Source organism: Marmota monax, unplaced genomic scaffold, assembly GCF_021218885.2.
Source record: "Marmota monax isolate L192 unplaced genomic scaffold, Marmota_monax_Labrador192_F-V1.1 WCK01_AAM20220418_F8-fsc00121, whole genome shotgun sequence".
NCBI lineage: Eukaryota > Metazoa > Chordata > Mammalia > Rodentia > Sciuridae > Marmota > Marmota monax.
The window spans coordinates 3,507,859-3,526,227 of record NW_026693351.1 but is presented as its reverse complement, the minus strand read 5'-3'; the positions used below and the strand labels follow the sequence as shown (position 1 = coordinate 3,526,227).

Here is an 18,369-nt window from a genome sequence, read left to right as displayed (position 1 = left end):
TAGCAGGGAGGCATAGTTATGGTAAAAGAACATTCTCATTGAGACAGAAAATTGCTTTTTTGCATGTCCCTGCTGAATATACATGACCATTATATAGGTCTTTCTGGGTATACATAGTAGAACTGGAGGTAGAAGGGTGAATTCAAAAGATGGGGTCAAATTGTAAGACATTTAAAATGACCTCATAATACCTACAGGACAATTATGTAATCCAAATGCATGGATAGAAGGACACTGTGTGGTAAGGTTTTCACGTGGCTTATACATTGATGTCTGAGTGTTGCAGGATTCACACTGAAAGAGTAGTTTGTAAAGTTGATGCTTTTTGGTTTCTTGAGGATTACCATTCTCTAAGAGAATTGAAAAATTGTTCAAAGAGAAGAAACTACGAGTTATATTTTATCACTGTCTGTTCTATCTGTTGTTCCTCATGTATTTTTGTTTTATTTCACTTATATTCAGAAGAGAAAAATAAAATTTTCCCAATACCTTTTTCTAGTTTTTTTGTTTATTTTCTCCTAATGTATAATTCTGTCTTGCTGTCTTACAAGACTTGGAAGAACATGTGTTTTCAGGATAGAGACAAGGAAGGCTAGAGGCAGGAAAGTTTCCTTATTGCATGTTTCCTAATTTAACAAGTGTTTCCTCTAACCTCAGGGCTCTGTAAGACAATCTCAGATAGAGATGGTGGCATTGTGCCTGTTAGGGGATGAAGAGATGAAAAGAGGAAATCAATGAGCCCAGGGTTCTAAGCCAGTGAATGGTGGGGCTGGGCTCAAGTGCGAAAGCAATTCATACTTGCCCCTGGTTGGGATGCCTCTTTTCAAGGCTCAGCTTTCAAGATGAGGCACTAGGTTTGGATAGAATATACAGGCATGGGTTGAATACTCAGGGTCAGGGCAGGGGAACGTGGCTGAGGTTACATTATACCTCCATTATGGAGAGAATCCAGCCACATCTATTGTCTGGTCCTTCTGTACCTGTAATGAGGGACCTTTTTTTTCACAAAAGGCACTGGGAAATCTAGATGCTTGTCAACTCTTGCTACCAGTTTTGTTGGGTAGCTCATGGTGTTTAGTGGATGAGAGTGATCAGGTTTGTGGAAGCTGCCAAAGATGGAAAATGGATTGCTGTATAATCTCTCAACCTCCCATTGTCATTTTAGGGAAAATATCAGGGGAAAAAAGAAGTAAATTATATAAGAAAATAGTGTGGGTGAATTTTGGTGTGTATGTGATGTGTATATATTTTTTTGTGTGTGTGTTGGTATGCATTTTTCAAACTTTTAAGATTCTTAGCATCATTAAGTCAGAAAAACTCATAGTCATCATTTGATTTTCCTTTCCAACTAACATTCTTAGACTGAGCAGTTACCTTTTGGAGGGTCACCAGAATCACTGCTTTCTATCTATAAACAGAAGGGCCTCTGATTATCATTTGCTCTCATTCCCTATAGTGCAGGTTGGGTAAAAGTGGTGCTTCTTGAGGAACCTCAAGAGAAGTCGGGTAAACTTCTGATCTCATTTTCCTTTTCTCAGTTCTCTATTTTTCATTTAACAATGCTGATATTATAAGTTGATTACCTTTCTTATGTGTGCAGTACACTAGAACTGGAATGAAAAACCTCTTGAACATTATTGAGGACCACAAAGGCATCTTTGTTAAGATTTGAATAGGAGAAGAAAATACAACAGTCCTGGAGTGGGTAAACTAAATAGGGAAGTTGCCTCAAAGAATCACAAGCATCCAAGTTGAGCCCAAACCTAATGCATTAAGCATTTTTTTAAATGCATTAAGCATTTAAAAAGAAAAAAAAATTCTATTTAGTCATGCAGTCTATCACCCCATACCTGGAGAGTCATATAAGATTTCTCTCTTTCACCTTCCATATTCAGCTTCCAAGTTTTGCATCTTTCTTCAGTCTCTTTCTTGGTCCTTGCTTGCATTTATCAGTCTTTCTCTTTCTGCCTCTAATTTTGTACTCCCTGCTCACCCCGACTTGTGTTGTATACTCATTACTGTAAGAATGATTGCCTTTCTCTACAACAAAAGTGTTGGCATCATTTTCCTCATCCCAGATTGGTCTCTTTATGATATTTCCCTTGTCTGCTTTGATCTTTCTCAGAGCCATTCTGGACCCTGAAGGTCCGTCCCTTCATGCCTTGTGTACGGTTTTCTGGTAATACTGGCTGTTTTCAAAGGTATCTGCTTTTCCTTGATGCCTACCGTTGATGAGAAAACCTTTTCCATGCTGGTTACCTGCTGAGTTCTCCTAATCTAGGATCACCTGTTCTGTGAAACTTTCCTGACAATCCAGTACTCCACATCCCCTTAATACATGCAAGGGCAGGACCCCTCTGTGCTCTGTCAATGCTTCTCCTAACACAGCATTTTATTTTATAATGTCTGTGCTCACTTTGCAACTGGAATCATGTCAATTCTTTTTTTCTTTTAAAATCCCCAGCAAATACCAAGAATCAGATGTACTGTGAGACTTAAATATTTATTGAATGAAACTATTACCTTCTTCTGTCATAGTTTTCCAGGGAAGTATATAGCTCATTGAGTGGCTTTGTGTTTTCAATCCCTTTCCTTGAAAAATGTCTAATTTATCTGTGTTCCTTTTGGTGACACTCACTGCATTAAGCACATTACTGTGAAAAGTCATGACTTATACTGGTGTTTTACAAACTTTTGTCTTTAGTCTTGGCAGAGTATAACTAGTCCTGGGAAATCACTTAAAGATCTAACAAGAAATGCACTTTTGCATCAGAGCACTGTCTGATTAATCAGGACCATGTTTGCATATGATTTTACACAGACATGATTTTATCAGTCTCTTGTGTTAAAAAAATAAAAGTGCAGAAAGAGGAAAAGAATCCCAGACATATTGTGCTGAGATCTCAGACGGTGGAGCCTCACAGTGCTGTATATATTGCTATCAGACTCTGCTATGCCTTTATTTAAAAGAAAGAAAGAAGACATTTAATGGGAAGTGACAAGCTTCCTCGAATTCTCCCTCTCAGTGAGCAACCGAGAACCATGCATACTCAATGGATTTGATTTTTATTGGCAAATCCCAAGGTTGGCAGCATGGCAGTTTAAATTCCTTTTTGTGTTTTTGCTTTTTCTCCTCAGTTGTCTCTCACTTGCAAGTCTGACATCACATGCATAAAAATATAGTCAATTTTACTTATTTATATCTTCACATACACATGTCAGTATTCTCTATGTGATAATTCTTTACCTATGGCATCAACTGCTGAGGAAAATTGACTTGGAATGCCTGCTCTTATATGATTTTACTCAGCAACAGGCAAACTGGATCTATATTTATCTATGTATCTATAGAGATAGATACAGATATATTGACCTATCTCCATAGCTATCTATATGTTGTATAAAAAGAGGGAGGGGAATAGAAACGAGGAATGATAGATGAGATGTTAGTTTTATGACCCTGTAGGAAAAAAAAAATAACATTCATTTAGATAATTCAACTATTAGGCATTTTAGTTGCTTTTTTTTTTTTTTTTTTTAATACTGGGATTTCAGCCCAGGAGTAGAGAACTCTACATCCCCAGCCCCTTTTTAAAAAAAAATATTTAAAAATCTTTTTGAAAGGATTTCATTAAGTTGCTAAGACTGGCCTTGAATTGGCGATCCTTCTACCTCAGCTTTCTGAGTAGCTGGGATTACAGGTGTGCACCACCATATCTGACTAGTTGCCATTTAAAATGTGTACAAATTTAGCAATGCAGTGAGCTAAAGTAGGAAAGTAATACGAAACTAAAAATTTCTAGTAGTTGTTGGAGCTCTGCACCGCTGAGATTTGTTGTTAATCTCTTGATGGTCTGTGAGCCATCTATACTCAGCAATTCTTTAAGTCAGAAGAGTTGTGGACTAGACAATGAATACATAATCATAGCATCTTATCTCCAAATGGAAAGGGTGGTCAGGCAGCCTCTTTCAAATGTTGCTCCATTGGTCTGTGAGCCTGTGATTTTTTTTATATTAATTGGCTTCCATTTTTCTTTGAAGGTTGAATGCAGAGCTTGTGAGGCTTGCCAGGCGGTGGGAAGTTGGGTGGGGTGGGTGCGAGGTGGGGGCATGAGATCCTCATCCTTGGGCACTTAGATTTTGGTATAACAGTTTTATCATACGTCATAGGTGGTATTGGACATTTTAGATATGCTTTCCCACTGATGGGACAGTTGTGTCTTTGTTTCCAGAATGGCAGCATAATCAGTCTCTTTTGAGGAAAGCAAATCAAAGCTGCTTTGCTATTTCCTGTTAAATTTAATCTGTGGAAATGCATTTTCTTTATGATTTGTTGAACAATGTTTTGGTTTGTTAAATAGTCTTTTTTTTTATTAACAGCATGTACGTTTTCTTCTATGAATGAATAAAATGTTGAGGTTTAACAGTATTTAAGAATTGGCTGAGAATATTTTGAGTCTCAATCATAGACATTTTGTATACAGTAATTGCCTTTAGGTAACAGTCGAGATATTCTTTTAAAACTAAGCCAGGTACTAAGATTATTTCTCCTTATCTTTTAACAGTGAACTTAAATTTTAAGTGAAAATTTGTAATTCCTACAGGTCCTGTGTCTTCCATTCTTTTCTACTTGTAGAATCAATCTTCTGTATAAATTTCTATTGGGAGTTTTCCTTGCTTTTACAGTATGGCCTACATTCTTATTAGAGGACCAGCTTAGACAGGAGTGTCAGGAAAAGGTGCTAGGTATAGAAAACTGGGATGAGAAGCTGGTGGGGGCAAGACTAATTCATGGAACAGGACAGCCAGGACCATCAGAATATTGTGTGTATTGATGACTTGGGTTTATGTTTCTGGCTTCCCTTTAGGTTTATGTCATTTTAATAGATTATTTCAGGGTTATGGAGATTTGAGAGAATATTGCTTAACTGGTTTGATTCTTCTTAAGTCTCATAGATAATTGTAGCATAAAAGAAACATAGATCATCTAGATTAATCTGCTAAATTGTGAGTCATACACTTAAAAGAGTGTTATTAGAATTTAGAATAGTATCACAATCATTTACAATGCTTTCTTCAGTAGTGTTATCTTCATTCTTTTCTTTGGGAAGGTAAGTTTAAAAATATCAGTGATTGATGTTAAATACTTGAGTTCTTTTTTTTTCTTATAAACAAAAAATTTTTAATGCTTTTAGAGGTTATAGTGGTTCTTGGTAGCTTAATTGTTACCAGGATAACGTTGGAGATGACTTAATTTTTTTTCTTTTTTTCCTACAGCTGTGATTGGGTTATTATACCCCTGCATTGACAGGCATCTAGGAGAACCACATAAATTTAAAAGAGAGTGGTCCAGTGTAATGCGGTGTGTAGCTGTCTTTGTTGGTATAAATCATGCCAGTGCTATATCCTTTATGCTGTAATGAAATGCGCAATAATAAAGCAGCTTCCAACAAACCAAAGGTTAAACCGTCCCTTGTAGCTTCACCATCATCAGAGTGTGATTATGCCCATTTAGTCATAAAAAGAAGGTGAACCGTATTGTTGAAATATCAAGGTAGCAGCTGTGCAGTTATGGTGTGGGAGTAATTCTTTATTTAAATCCCTGATATTAAATACTACTTAGAAACTTAACACATTTAAAAAACTTACATGTTTGTCCTAAACTGGATTATTTAATTACTTCCATAAAGTTTTGGTAATTCCAAGACTGGGGCAGGTACATTTTAAAAGGCTTTCTTCCCTTTTCTTTCTTAATTTAAGATTTGTCAGTAAGGACATGCAGTGGCTTTGGATATTATTATTTTTGTTGTTGTTGTTGTTTCTTTGTTTTTTTGTTTTTCTTAATTTAAAGATGTTTTAATTTTTTAAAAGGCAGATTATCATTTACTGGTCTTAACCAATGCCAAAAAAAAAAAAAAAAACATATAAATATTCTTAAAGGTGGCATTGTAGAAATATCTACCTCAGACCTTGGCCAAAAATAACTTTTTCCCCCAATATACATACATTTAAAGTTTTATCATTTGAAGATTCTGACATTTTTACACAGTAATTAATGAATATTTTTATAGTTCTAGTGAGAAATGAGGTAGCCACCATTTACCTTGCTTCCTTCTGTATCACAGAAAAAAATGTTCTCCTCTAGGACACATGGTTTTGCCCTCAAGGATTTCATTCTGTCATTTTCCCTACTTTCTTTCCTCTACCTCCTCCCCACCCTCTGCCTTTTCTTTGTAGAAGAAAATTTTAGAAATGCTAGTTCTGTCTTCTTTCTTCTAGAAGATATGGTTTAGGCAGTAGAAGTGGCAGGAACCTTGGGAACCAGAAAGAGGAAGAAGTGAGACTCAGGCTACCAAGAGCGCCTTTGTCACTGTACTGTGCTCAGGGCAGGCAGGTAACCTGAGAGAGGGTGGGTCATGAGGCAAGTTAATTCCTGGGCCTTTTTCACCAAAAGATTGAGATGTTTTTTATAAACTTGGGAACAAAAACCACAGAAGTAGGCAGGGACCTGGATTCTAAAAACAATTACAGTGCCCAGTTTCACTGGTCTTGCACGTCTGTGAATCTGAAAGTCTCTCAGGGGCAGTCATTATTTTGGTTTTCTGTTTCTTTTTGTAGTAAATAGTTTTCAACATGTTTATTTTGGTGAACTTTTTGACATTTAGGATTTTATAAAAAAACAAATGTAGTGGTTAGGAGTGCTTAAAGAGATAAAACCATGGACCATAATATCTAGAAAGGAACTGAGAAGTTACCTAGCTTCATGTTTTCTTTGTGAAGATAAAAGACACATGGATACCAGAAAGCCTGGGTCATTTGCTAAGACATTGCCAGACTGTGACAGAACTGAGAGCAGACCCCGGAGCTCCTAACTCAGGTCTGGGGACCTCTCATTTTCCTCTCTAGGAGCTTTGTAGGTGTTCACATCCCTCTCTTTCTGCTGGGTTAGATAGACCTTCCTGTCCCACACATTTTGGCTGCAATCTCTGTTTTTAAGTAGAGAAAATTACATAGCATTTTCTAGCATTTTATAAACTTTCCATATAACATTCTTTGCTTTTTTTCACTTTTTTCTTTCTCAATGAAATCCTTAAATATAACCATCTTAACTGACCTATCTGTTCTTTAAGCAAAACTCAAAATACTTACAAAATCTAGAGCACAAACTCCTCATATTAGGTTCCCTAGACTTTAGAAAATCACATGGTACTACTTTTAAGATTGATGTACTTGAATTGCTTACTCTGGAATCCCCATTATTTTGCTTACTTCTTATTGAAGTTAATTTATTTAGCAAAGATGAACCTCATTAATAGCAAATTCCTCTCTTTATGTGAACATTTATTTATTGTTCAAAGGGATCAGCACTCAAAATATTTTCTTTAGAGTGTAAGTATAATGACAGCTAAAGAATAAGAAAATGCTTTTCCAGGGAGAATACCCATTTGAGCTATAGGTTTCTTGATAAATCAAACTTAAGCAAGGAATGACCTTAAGGAAGTGACACTCAACAGCCCTGAGATGCTGAGAAGTCAGCAAGCTGGGTGTTCAGGATGTTGGTCTGGCAGGGGTGCAGGATGATGATAAACAGTGGGTGTTGAAAGAAGCAGGAAATGACTTTATGTGCATTTGGGGGGAATTTCACTTTAATTGTAGCATGGACAGTTAAGTTTGGTGAGATATGTAGCCCCCCATCCCTCTGCCCAAGGAGCTGGTTATAGAGCCAAGATATGGCCTTTGGGACATAGATAATGCCCTTTTAATGACACTTGAAATTAATTCCTTTAGTATAATCCTCTAGCAAAGAAATGAGAAAATTGAATTTGTAAAGCATCGTTTTGCCCAGAGATTTTGGAATAGAAAAGGGCTGTACATTTGTGAATAGATGCTTAAGTAGGTGACGGAAATAAAATATTTGCGCAAACTGTCCTATACTAGAAAGTCTCAGGCACCAAAATAGCTTGGCAGGTTGCAAGATAATGTTCACTTCAAGGCTTTATCCTCAACAAATTAAAACTAGAACAGTTGACATAATAGAAAGGGATACTGTGTCCTTGGTACTCTTGTTTCTGAACTGCATTATTATAAAATGTGTCTGTCAGTAAATCATGTAGAAAATGTAGTACCCTGTTAAATAGCTGTCAACTCTTCTACTTTCAAGTCCTGTATGATTTTCAAGTAATTCTAAACCTGTTTGAAAAGTAATATTGGTTTCCTTTTTCACAAGTGTGTCCCTTTAGCAACACTACTGTTCTGAAGCTTGCAGTTACATGTTCAGCGAAGACAGGATTTCTTAAATAATGGGTCTGATCTTATAATTGGGAATGTCTATAGGCTATTATTTTTTGGTGAGGTTACAGGTCAGTAGGATGCCTTCTCTATATCTGGTATTTGGAAAATTCCAGAGGCAGCTTTAATCCCACCAAGCCCCATGTATGATATTAAAAGAATGAATATACTCAAGAATGAACAATTCTTTAACAGTGGTATCTCTTATTTTAGAAAAATGAATAGGTAATTCTGTTTTACAAGTTTTAAGATGATTCTTTAACACTGATCTCAGAAAGTGGATTTTGATAACAACATACAATTGTCTCTCACACTGGCTGCACTATCCATTGGACTGTGGTGGACTTTTGATAGATCTAGAAGTGGTTTTGGCCTTGGAGTAGGAATCGCTTTCTTGGCAACTGTGGTCACTCAACTGCTAGTCTATAATGGTGTTTATCAGTAAGTATTCATTTTAGTTCTTTATTGCTAGGTAAATAAATTATAACTGTATTTAGATTGAGATCTTTGAAATTGCATTATCTAGCATGATCTACAGAATAACTTATTTTCATTGTAATATTTTAGATGTACTTGTACTTCCTCTGTGGGTTGTTAAAATGTTTCTGTTATCCTAGATATACATCTCCAGACTTTCTGTATGTTCGTTCTTGGTTACCTTGTATTTTTTTTGCTGGAGGCATAACAATGGGAAATATTGGTCGACAACTTGCAATGGTAAGCTGATGCTTATTATTCCCTTTTCTGTATGTGATGCATGAGTTTTCTTTAAATGGAAGTCCTTTAAGGGAGAGCAATTTTTGAAGACAACAAATGTACTTTCGTTGAAATAAATCATTTGGAAGAATTTAATCACATTAAAAGGAGGATCGCAAGTTCAAAGCTAGCCTCAGCAACTTAGCAAGACCCTGTCTCAAAAAATAAAAAGGACTGGGGGTGTAGCTCAGTGGAAGAGCATCCATAGGTACAATCCTTGTACAAAAAACCCCAAAACACCAAAAAAAAAAAAAGTTGAGGACTTATTAGAGAGAAAAGCCAAAATGTGTCATGAATAGGGTAATATAATTTATATAGACCATTAGGGATTTTCAAATCTTTCTTTTCCCCCCTTTTTAATTTCCACTTCATCAAAAATGGACAGTTTTAAAAGTAAAGAGCTACTAATAATCACATTGCTAGAGTATTTGTAAATTAAGAATGTCTCCAGTGAATCAAGGTATTTGGTTATTTTAGTTATGAAGGAAAAGGACATTGCTGGTAATGCCAGTCATGGTGGCACCAGTTAGGGAATAACATTCAGAGGCCATGGCAGTTCATGAATAAGTGCTGTCACTTTTACCATTTCATCCAGCTTAGACAATGGAGTAATTTACTTTGCTATCTTTTTGATAATCTGGCCACCCAATTATTTTAATTTCATTGGTTTTCTTTATTTGAATTGTGGTTATGTTTTTATACTTGTATATTAAAAATACTGTTTTGATGGGAAGCTTTTGTAATGTGATAAATTTTTTCCTTTGAGCCATAAACTGATTTGAAAAAAACAATCATCCAAATTCACTTCATCAGTCTTGTCCTTAGTTCACGACTTGCTTCACTGCAGACTTGCTTTACTGAGCAAAGAAACCTACTTTGTTTCCTCTCCTCTCATCTGATAGGATTGATCTGAATTATAGACTCTTGTTCATAATGCAGAGACCTCATCTTTCTCCTGCTTTTGGCAGTGGCAATTTCTCTTGTAGAATTTGAATTTGCTTTTACCCTATCCATTTATCATTTAATCTTTTATTCCTCAGATTCTTTGAGGAATAAAGTGGGCATATGTTAAAAGTATTCATTTTTGGAGCAGTTTGTTTTATTTGGAAGTTGCAATTCAAAAGAGATTTTAATCTGTTAACCTTTTAATTTTTGCAGTATGAATGTAAAGTTATTGCAGAAAAGTCTCATCAAGAATGAAGATGGCAAAAATATATCTTTTGTACAGAAAAACAAGAAGAAAAGGGCATGTAAATGATAGATATATCAACAAAACTGAGGACTGTAAAATTGCCAGGATGCAATTTTTTCCCTTGATCAGTGTGTATAGATAATGCACACACATGCTACTGCTGCAATCTGTGATTGCTTCGTCTGTAAATCAGTTGCAAACCTTTATGTATTTGACCTAAATAACTGTAAGATATATGTGCACTACATTTAAAAATATGTTGATTAGTAGATGGAATTTTTAAATTCATTTTTAAACATACCATACATTGTATCACAATGTAGATGTGCCAAAACACTCTCTTATTGTCACAAAGAGTATAAGAATGCTTTGAACAATTTATAAATTTACTGAAATAAAACATAAGAGAAAAGCCAAAAAACAAACAAACAAAAAGCAAATGGGAAGCTGGTGTTTTCTCTTTCACCTACTGTTGTGTCTTTTTATTTTTCTAATCACAGCAGTATGAGTTATGCATGCCCTGATGTGTGTTAGTTTCTATTTTAATGTTGTTTCAGAGAATTTTGAGTATTTTAATATCTGATGGCAAAGAACTTCCATAGAATGATTTCAAACCTGCATCACTGGAGAGAACCCAAAGAGTAATTTTCTGTTTTGACAGATTTTGCTGGAGGTATATGTAATGAGCAGGTGAGGTTATCAGCTCAATGTGAGTCTAAATTTGAATGAATGTATGTAATTAAAAGGTAGAAAGTTTAAATAGAATAAGTAAATGTTTAGGGACTTCAAAGTCACCTTTCTGCAGTGCCACGAAGTGTAGAGTGATATTATCTGTCATTTTCATTACAGAAGCTCGCTGCTTCTATAATGAAGCAACATATAAGAAACTCCAAACAGATCAAAATGAGGTTTCTCATTCTATTGGGTTCTGCAACATATTGGGTTCTGTAAAGCAAACCTCTTTAGTTAGGCTTAGTCAGACTGTCAGAGGAATGCCTGGATTTGCAATCTTTTATGCAATCTGGGAAATAAATGGGTATATGCTTTCTTATGTATTCATGTCTGCTAGTGAGCGAATAGTTCAAATTTGCTGAAGAATGTATTCAGTTGACATTCTGTACATATTAAAGATCTTGGTAACAGTTTTTGACATATATTTTTAAAATCTAGAGCCATTTAAGTATGGCTTAAACATATTCTTATTTAACGTTTTCCCCCTAATTTTTCTTTTTGAAATTGTTGACAATTGTCTGATACACAAGGGCAAAATCTTCTGAGTATTCTGGTGAGTGTGTGAATGAGTGAGAGTGTCAGTGTAAATATATATGTGCATGTGCTCTTGCTTTCCTAGAATGTCAAGTGAATATTTTAAAATTTTTGGTTTTAAAACAATTGCTATCAGACTGCAATCTTGTGTGCCAAACTTTATTCTGCTTTTATGTTTTCAGGCTGAAAGTTTGAAAATCCTAGGAGGATTTCATGTTGAGTATGTGTACACAAGCTTAAGTAGAGTGGTGGTAAACATACTACTATAATTTATTATTCTATCTTCCAGATAATGTTATTCATTTAGAACAAATAAAGTATATTTTTAGAATCAACTTTGTAAGCATTATAAAATCTTTAGTAAGTTATAAGGTCTATGATGTGTTTACTTTGAAAATTGCTGTTAAAAGCAAGATGTATTAAATATGTAATTATAATCTTGGCTAAGAGTCATTTTTTTTCTCCTTGCAGTAAGTGTTTAGAACATAGTGTTATGGATTAATCTTATAAAATTAACGTGATTGAATGTAATGAAAAATGATGAAAGGAAACAGTACTGGGGAGATTGTCAGTAGAGTGCTTGAATTATTTTCAGATCATCTAGACCCAAAGAAAGATGATTATGGCAAAAAATAAAAAGGTTTCAATATTTTGATAAATATGCAAATATATAACACCTGTTTTTTTGTAATGAAAGTGGTAAACATTTTTAATATTGATATATTGTTTCTTTAACTTTAGAGTTATAGGAATTTAGACAGATGAAAACTGGAGTAAGTTCTACAAAAACACAAGAAAACAATTAAAATTAACAAGTCAGAGCTCTACTAATACTTCGTTGTAAAATTTGTTTATTTGCACTGAACCAGTTTACCTTTATTAAGGCCATGGGACCTCTCAATGGTGCACATATTTCACGTATCTTCTACTTCCAGGTTTGGTCAGTATTACCAAATCCTCCTTTGTCTCACTTATTTTCTGTATAAGGCAATGCTTCAGTGATGATTGGAATAGTAGAGTCTGAGCTCTGTGTGTCTGAGAAAATCTGTTTTATTCTTGAAGAACAGTTTAGCAGGCTAGAGAATTCTAGGTTCACCATTTTCTTTTTCCTCCTGTAACATTTTGAAGATTTTTAACTTCATGTCTTCTCTCTTATCACATCTCTGCTGTTTGTGTGATTTTTCCTTCCTTTGTAGGCAATCTGTCTTTTACTCCAAATATTTTTCACTATTTTCTCTTTTTCCTCAAGATTCTTCAGTTTCTCTCTAATTTGTTGAGTTGTAGATTTGTTTTTACACTTTCAGTCGTGAGCTCCTGGCTTTATTTCTTGAAAATTCTTCCTTTTTTTCTTTTTATAATTTTAGCACACATATTTTTCCCATATTTTTTATTGGTGCATCATAGTTATACATCGTGGTGGGATTAATTGTTACATATTCATGCATGTATACAATATAATGATATAATTTAGTCACTATCATTCCCCAGTATTTCTGGAAATTTCTTAAATGTAGCTCCACATTGGATCACATGTAGACCTATAAAACAATGCTGATGCTTGGGTCCTGTCCCCGAAGAAACTGGTATCTTTGGTCTGGGATGGGCTCTGAGCATTAGGAGTTTTAAAAGTTCCCCAGGTACAGCCTAGGTTGCCACCCACTGGTACAGTTTTATGTAAGATTAAGAGGAAGGGCCCAGGTGAAAGAGATGAGATGTGTAGTGACACTGGAAATACAGAACAAGGGATGCTTTGAGATACACTTCAGAGTAAAATCATTGCAACTTAGTGTATTGGGTGTGAAGGTTAAGGAAAAGGAAGAGTCAAAGTTGACTTTAATTTTCTATCTTAGGAAAATAAGTAGATGATATTTCTATAAACCAAAAGAGGAATGGAGAGCAGTATGTGAATAGGTAAAGTTAATGAGTTGGTTTGACATTTTCAGGTTGAGTTATGTAGGGGACTTCTAGAAAAGATGCTAGAATCATTTGGATATTTGAGTCTAAGTGATTGTATGTAAATGAGAGAGTCATCAGCATATAGTTGTAATTAATGAAGCTGTGGGAGCCGATGAGCTCACCTAGGGAGCATGTTATGATGAAAAGAAGTCTGAGGTATACCAGTAAGTTGCCAGAGAAGTTTGAAGGAGATAAAGGTCAATTGTCCAGGAGTGGGAAGAAAACCAGAAAAGAGTGCTGTGGGTCAACCAAGGTCGGAGAAAGTTCTAGGCAGAGGGCAACTGGTATTACAAAGTATAGTTGGATGGGTGAATTATTCTAGAGATAAAGGAGATAATATTTAGTCATTTTATATTGAAAATGCTTTTTCCAACATGTTAAATCTTAAATTTTAGAATAATTAATTGTATACTAATAGGATAGCTCACAAAATGTTTTTTAATATCTATTTTATTGGTGTGTAGTAACTATATAAAATGCTGAGTTTCATTATGGCATATTGGTACACGCACGTAACATTATTTGATCAATTTCACTTCCCCAAGAGCACACCTTACCTTCCCATCCTCCCTCTCCCTTGCTCCCCACTTCTAGCTTCCCCTTTATTTACTCTGTTGTCTTCCCTCTACTTTCATGATGTGCCCCTCCCCCACTAGCTTCTACATATGAGAGAAGACATATAATACTTGTCTTTCTGAGTCTGGCTAATTTTGCTTAACATGATATTCTCCAGTTACATTCATTTTCCTATAAATAACATAATATCATTCTTCTTTATGGTTGAATAAAATTTTGATTTTTGTGTTTATGCATACACACACATATATTCACATTATATATGTGTACACATTATATACGTGTGTATGTTTATGTATACATCTCACATTTCTTTATCATAACGTATTTTAAGAAAAACCTGATCACTGGTAGGGAGCTGGGGGAAGCTAGAAGACTTTGAGGGAATGATGTTTTGGGACAGCATCTTTCAAGAATGGACACAGGAGCTAAGGAGAGATAGGGAAAGAATTGCCATCCAGTTTTGAGGCTACCATGGACCCAGGTTAGGGTCCATGATTATTCCATGTCTGAGTGGATTCAGCAACCTGTTAGTTTAAACCAACCATGATGGATTAGGTTGATTCCAGTTGGGGATTGACTGGTCAGCTTGGCACAAATGTGAGTGAAAAATTAATGGCTCCTAATGAAAGATCAAGGATAAATCATAGGATCCAGACTAATTGGGAAGGAAGCTGAGTCAGCATGCTGATCTGTCCATACAAGGGCATAGGATCAAGTCAAAGGACTGCAAATCTGAAGGAGATGAGAAACCCTGTTTAATAAGTCGGTGGAGGTAGGTTTGGGGTTTGTAGGTTGAGAGGAACATAGAGGAACACTTCCAGAACTTGATCAGGCACAGGCTTAACAACTGTATTTAACCCCATTCAGTGGAATGGGTAAAGATGAACAGCAGTAGAGTAGAGGTGCCTGGCCTGGGTGATCAGATGTCAATACTGATGGGGATGTTACCTGGAATGATCTCAGAGGGCAGGTGGAAAGGAAGGGAGTTATCTGTACTCTGCCATCCAGTGGAATAATTATCTGGGTGCCTTCTTTGTATTGGAATTATAAATTAAATGGGATCCCCTCTTTAAGATATGTGTGTTCATATACACACGTGCATATGTATATTTTAGGTATTTATCATCATACTAGGGATTTGGGAATTTCATAATATACAAATCATTTTAATCCTGTTCAGAGACATATTTTTATTCTAGGAAAATCTGTCTCTTATGTGTCATTTCTAGTCTTTTCATCTGAAAAGTCCTATTCATCATTGACCTATTGTTTCTATTTTATGTATATCTCTTAGCTTTTCTCTTCCATGCTACATTCTAGAAGAATTATTTAACTGGATCTTCCAGCTCACTGAGTTGCTCTTTAGTTGTATCCATTCAGCACTCAGCCTATCAGTTTAGTTTTTAATTTCAGTGATCACTATTTTAATTTCCAAGATCTTCATTTTTTTTTTTTTTTAATGAGGTGTATTGCTATGGTGTCTTCTGAGGATGTTTAATTACTCTTCTCCTAAAGTTTTAAACTCTGCCAGCCAGTCTGTAGTGAGCCCTTGGCATGCCTTGGGCTCATGGCCATGTTTCTGAGGACAGAGTGCCCACACTTAACACTCATATCAGAAGGTGATGCTGACTTGTCTGCCCTATGCCAAGGTTGGAGAGGAGAACTGTGGAAGAGTTAGTCAGCCTGGCTCCTTCCACAGGACCATCACGTCAGTTGCCTGGGCATTTCTAGCACCAGCCAACAGCTACCTCTGAGCTTAGACTCTAGTTTTCATTTTTGGCCAATTCTCCCCTTCAGTGTTTTGAGCTGTTGTTTTCCTTCATCCAACTGCTCTCAATTATTTTTTCTTTCTGGGACTCCATGTAGCTCTGGTGCATGGAAGACAACTTCTTATTTTACAACTTCTTTGTAAAGTCTTTTGTTATTGCTATTTCTATGGATTTGTGGTAGGAGGAAACAGTTATAGTTTGCCTTCTCTGCTGGGGACTGGAAGCTAGGGCCTTCCGCTTGTTAGCACATCTACCGCTGAGCTATACCCCCCACCTCTGTCAACACTTTCTTTTATACAACAAAATCATGCCATCTTCCTACTCATTTGCCTTTACATTTCAGAAACACAGGTCAGTCTGTAATGAGATAAACAGGTTAAGTCAGGGGTTTCTTGCTGGGTCTCAAGAAAAAGTGTGCTGTAGAGGTTTTTGCTCTTGAAATACACATAGCACACTTGGTTCGTGGTGCCAGCAAGTATCCTCATGTCTGCTCCTGTATGCCTCCCTTCTTTTCATCGCTGATGAGATCTGTGGAACCTGTCATCTTTCTTTGTGATTTACAAGATAGACTTTTCCAGGGTATGTCAACTGTCCTGAAGACAATGTTGTTAAGTATCGGATTTGGCAGATCAGATAGATAATGATGTGCCTCGGAAAGACTGGGCTATTGATGAGCCCCATGTCAAAACTGACTGCCATATATGGACGATTTTTCCTTTTCACTGTCTCCCTAGTTTCAGTTTCCACAAGAATTTTCATGAGCAAGGGGCAGTTTTGATTCCATATCAAAATCGTGCTCTAGTAGCTGTGTCCTATTCTGCTTTCTCATGGCAGGATTTGTAACTGCTTATCCTTGCATGGTTTTCAAAGTCCATCTTGGGCTTTAAAAGTAATGAGCACTTGGGAGACATACTGCCATTTAAAAATATATTTTATTACTGTTCTAAAAACAGTAAACTCAGGACCACTGTGCTTCCATGAGATTGTTTCATTTGCAAGATTTGCCTCTCTTTGGGAAACACTTTCTGGGGAAACTGGTACAGACTGTGATCATGGACCAATTCATTGTAAGGAGCAATTGAGCAGACAAAGGAAAGAAAGAACCCAAGTGCTGAATCTGTTTGTTTTAGAACAGAAATTTCTAAAATGCATTCCTTGGGAGTTTCTGCCACTGAATGAAACTCATTTCTATTCCCTTTATAGTCATCACATGTCACTCCTAGATCTTCTGGGAATGTCTGCTCAACCAAAGTATGACAGTGGCAGTTCTGCTGTGAAACAATCTTTCTGCATGTACAAAAGCTGGAGATTTTCAGCAGGACATTACAGAAAGACAAAGTGCTACCCCATCACCTTAGGGTCAGTTGGATGCACCTGGTATGCAAAGTCTCTGCGCACTTGGCTTGGGAAATCTGCAGACTGACAAATTTAAGATGAAGCTTAAAACTGTTTACAAAGACAAATCTTTGTGGAATTTTCAATGCCTTAGACCTGGTGCATGTCAAGATCATGCCTGTCCAAGTGAAAACAAGCCAGTACATGTTTCAGATCTTTCCAGAATGTATGTAAAATTCATTTTAAAATTGATCAGGTTGAGATTTTTTTTCCTAAAGAAAAATAAATTGGTGAAAAATAAATGTTTGACATTTTTATCTTTGAAATGGCATCTCATTTTCATTTATGTGTATCTTGGTTGGTGTATTAGGACACTGTCCGCTGTAAAAAATGAACACTTGAAATCTCAGGTTTATTTCTCACATGTGACATAAGTAGGTTTATTTCTCACATATGTTATATGAACAGCTTGGATGGTGGGAGGCTCGGTTTGCTCCACCATGGTATGTATCCTCATTTGTCACCAAGGCAGAGAAAGTGGAGGCATGGGCCCTAGTGTCCACTCTTCTCTCCTTGAACTCAGAAGCAATGTGCTGTACTTCTGCTGGGCTCATCGAACAGGACTTACCTCCTGGGTAAGTCCCCTGGGGGGAGAGAATAGCCAAATATTGGTGATCATTGATAATGTCCACCACTGCAGTAGCATTCTCTTCTCACTAGAATATTCTCCCTTAATGATTCATCATGAATACAACTATAAGAAAATATTTTTGTGGTATAAATTTAAAACAAGAAAATTATAGTATTTGAAATGCACAATACAAACTTTGTATTTCAAGTCCTGGACTGGTGAGAAAGTAGGAAGGGGTTCACTTTTACGTTTCTATCATCTAAAGCAGCATGAGGGGAGAGAATGAATCAGACGTTTCCTTTATGCCACATGTGAGCATCCCCAACATACCATAGGAGTACCAACCTTCTGTGGCTGCCAGGTCCATAATTTTTGAGTGGTAGAAGAGGGTTTCAGACCCTGACTTCACTCTGATGACCAAGGTGTCTCCTTGTTACCATGACCATCACAGAATAAACAAATGACTTGTCACAGTGGGCATTGTTGACATGAATGCAACCTTGGGCTTTAGTAGAAAAGTATAGACTTTGTAGATATACTTGGGTAAATGCATTCATCCACTACATAATCCAGGTTCTTTAGAGAGTTAGTACAAT

At 36.2% G+C, this 18,369-nt stretch overlaps 1 protein-coding gene across 6 annotated transcripts in view; it reads left to right on the top strand.

Annotated features, from left to right (window-relative positions):
- The window catches only part of Insig2 (insulin induced gene 2), a 30,063-nt gene extending 12,595 nt beyond the window's left edge, over positions 1-17,468 (top strand). For 5 of the 6 annotated variants that reach the window (XM_058583281.1, XM_058583278.1, XM_058583279.1 and 2 more), the window contains exons 3-6: positions 5,278-5,403; positions 8,565-8,730; positions 8,907-9,006; positions 17,011-17,468. In XM_058583281.1, the coding sequence (XP_058439264.1) occupies positions 5,278-5,403; positions 8,565-8,730; positions 8,907-9,006; positions 17,011-17,064 (446 nt within the window). In that variant the 3' untranslated portion in view covers positions 17,065-17,468. Of the gene's footprint in view, positions 1-5,277; positions 5,404-8,564; positions 8,731-8,906; positions 9,007-10,203; positions 11,941-17,010 lie in introns of those variants that run through there. The other variant, XM_058583283.1, reaches the window with a different exon arrangement.
- Positions 17,469-18,369: the final 901 nt, after the last annotated feature.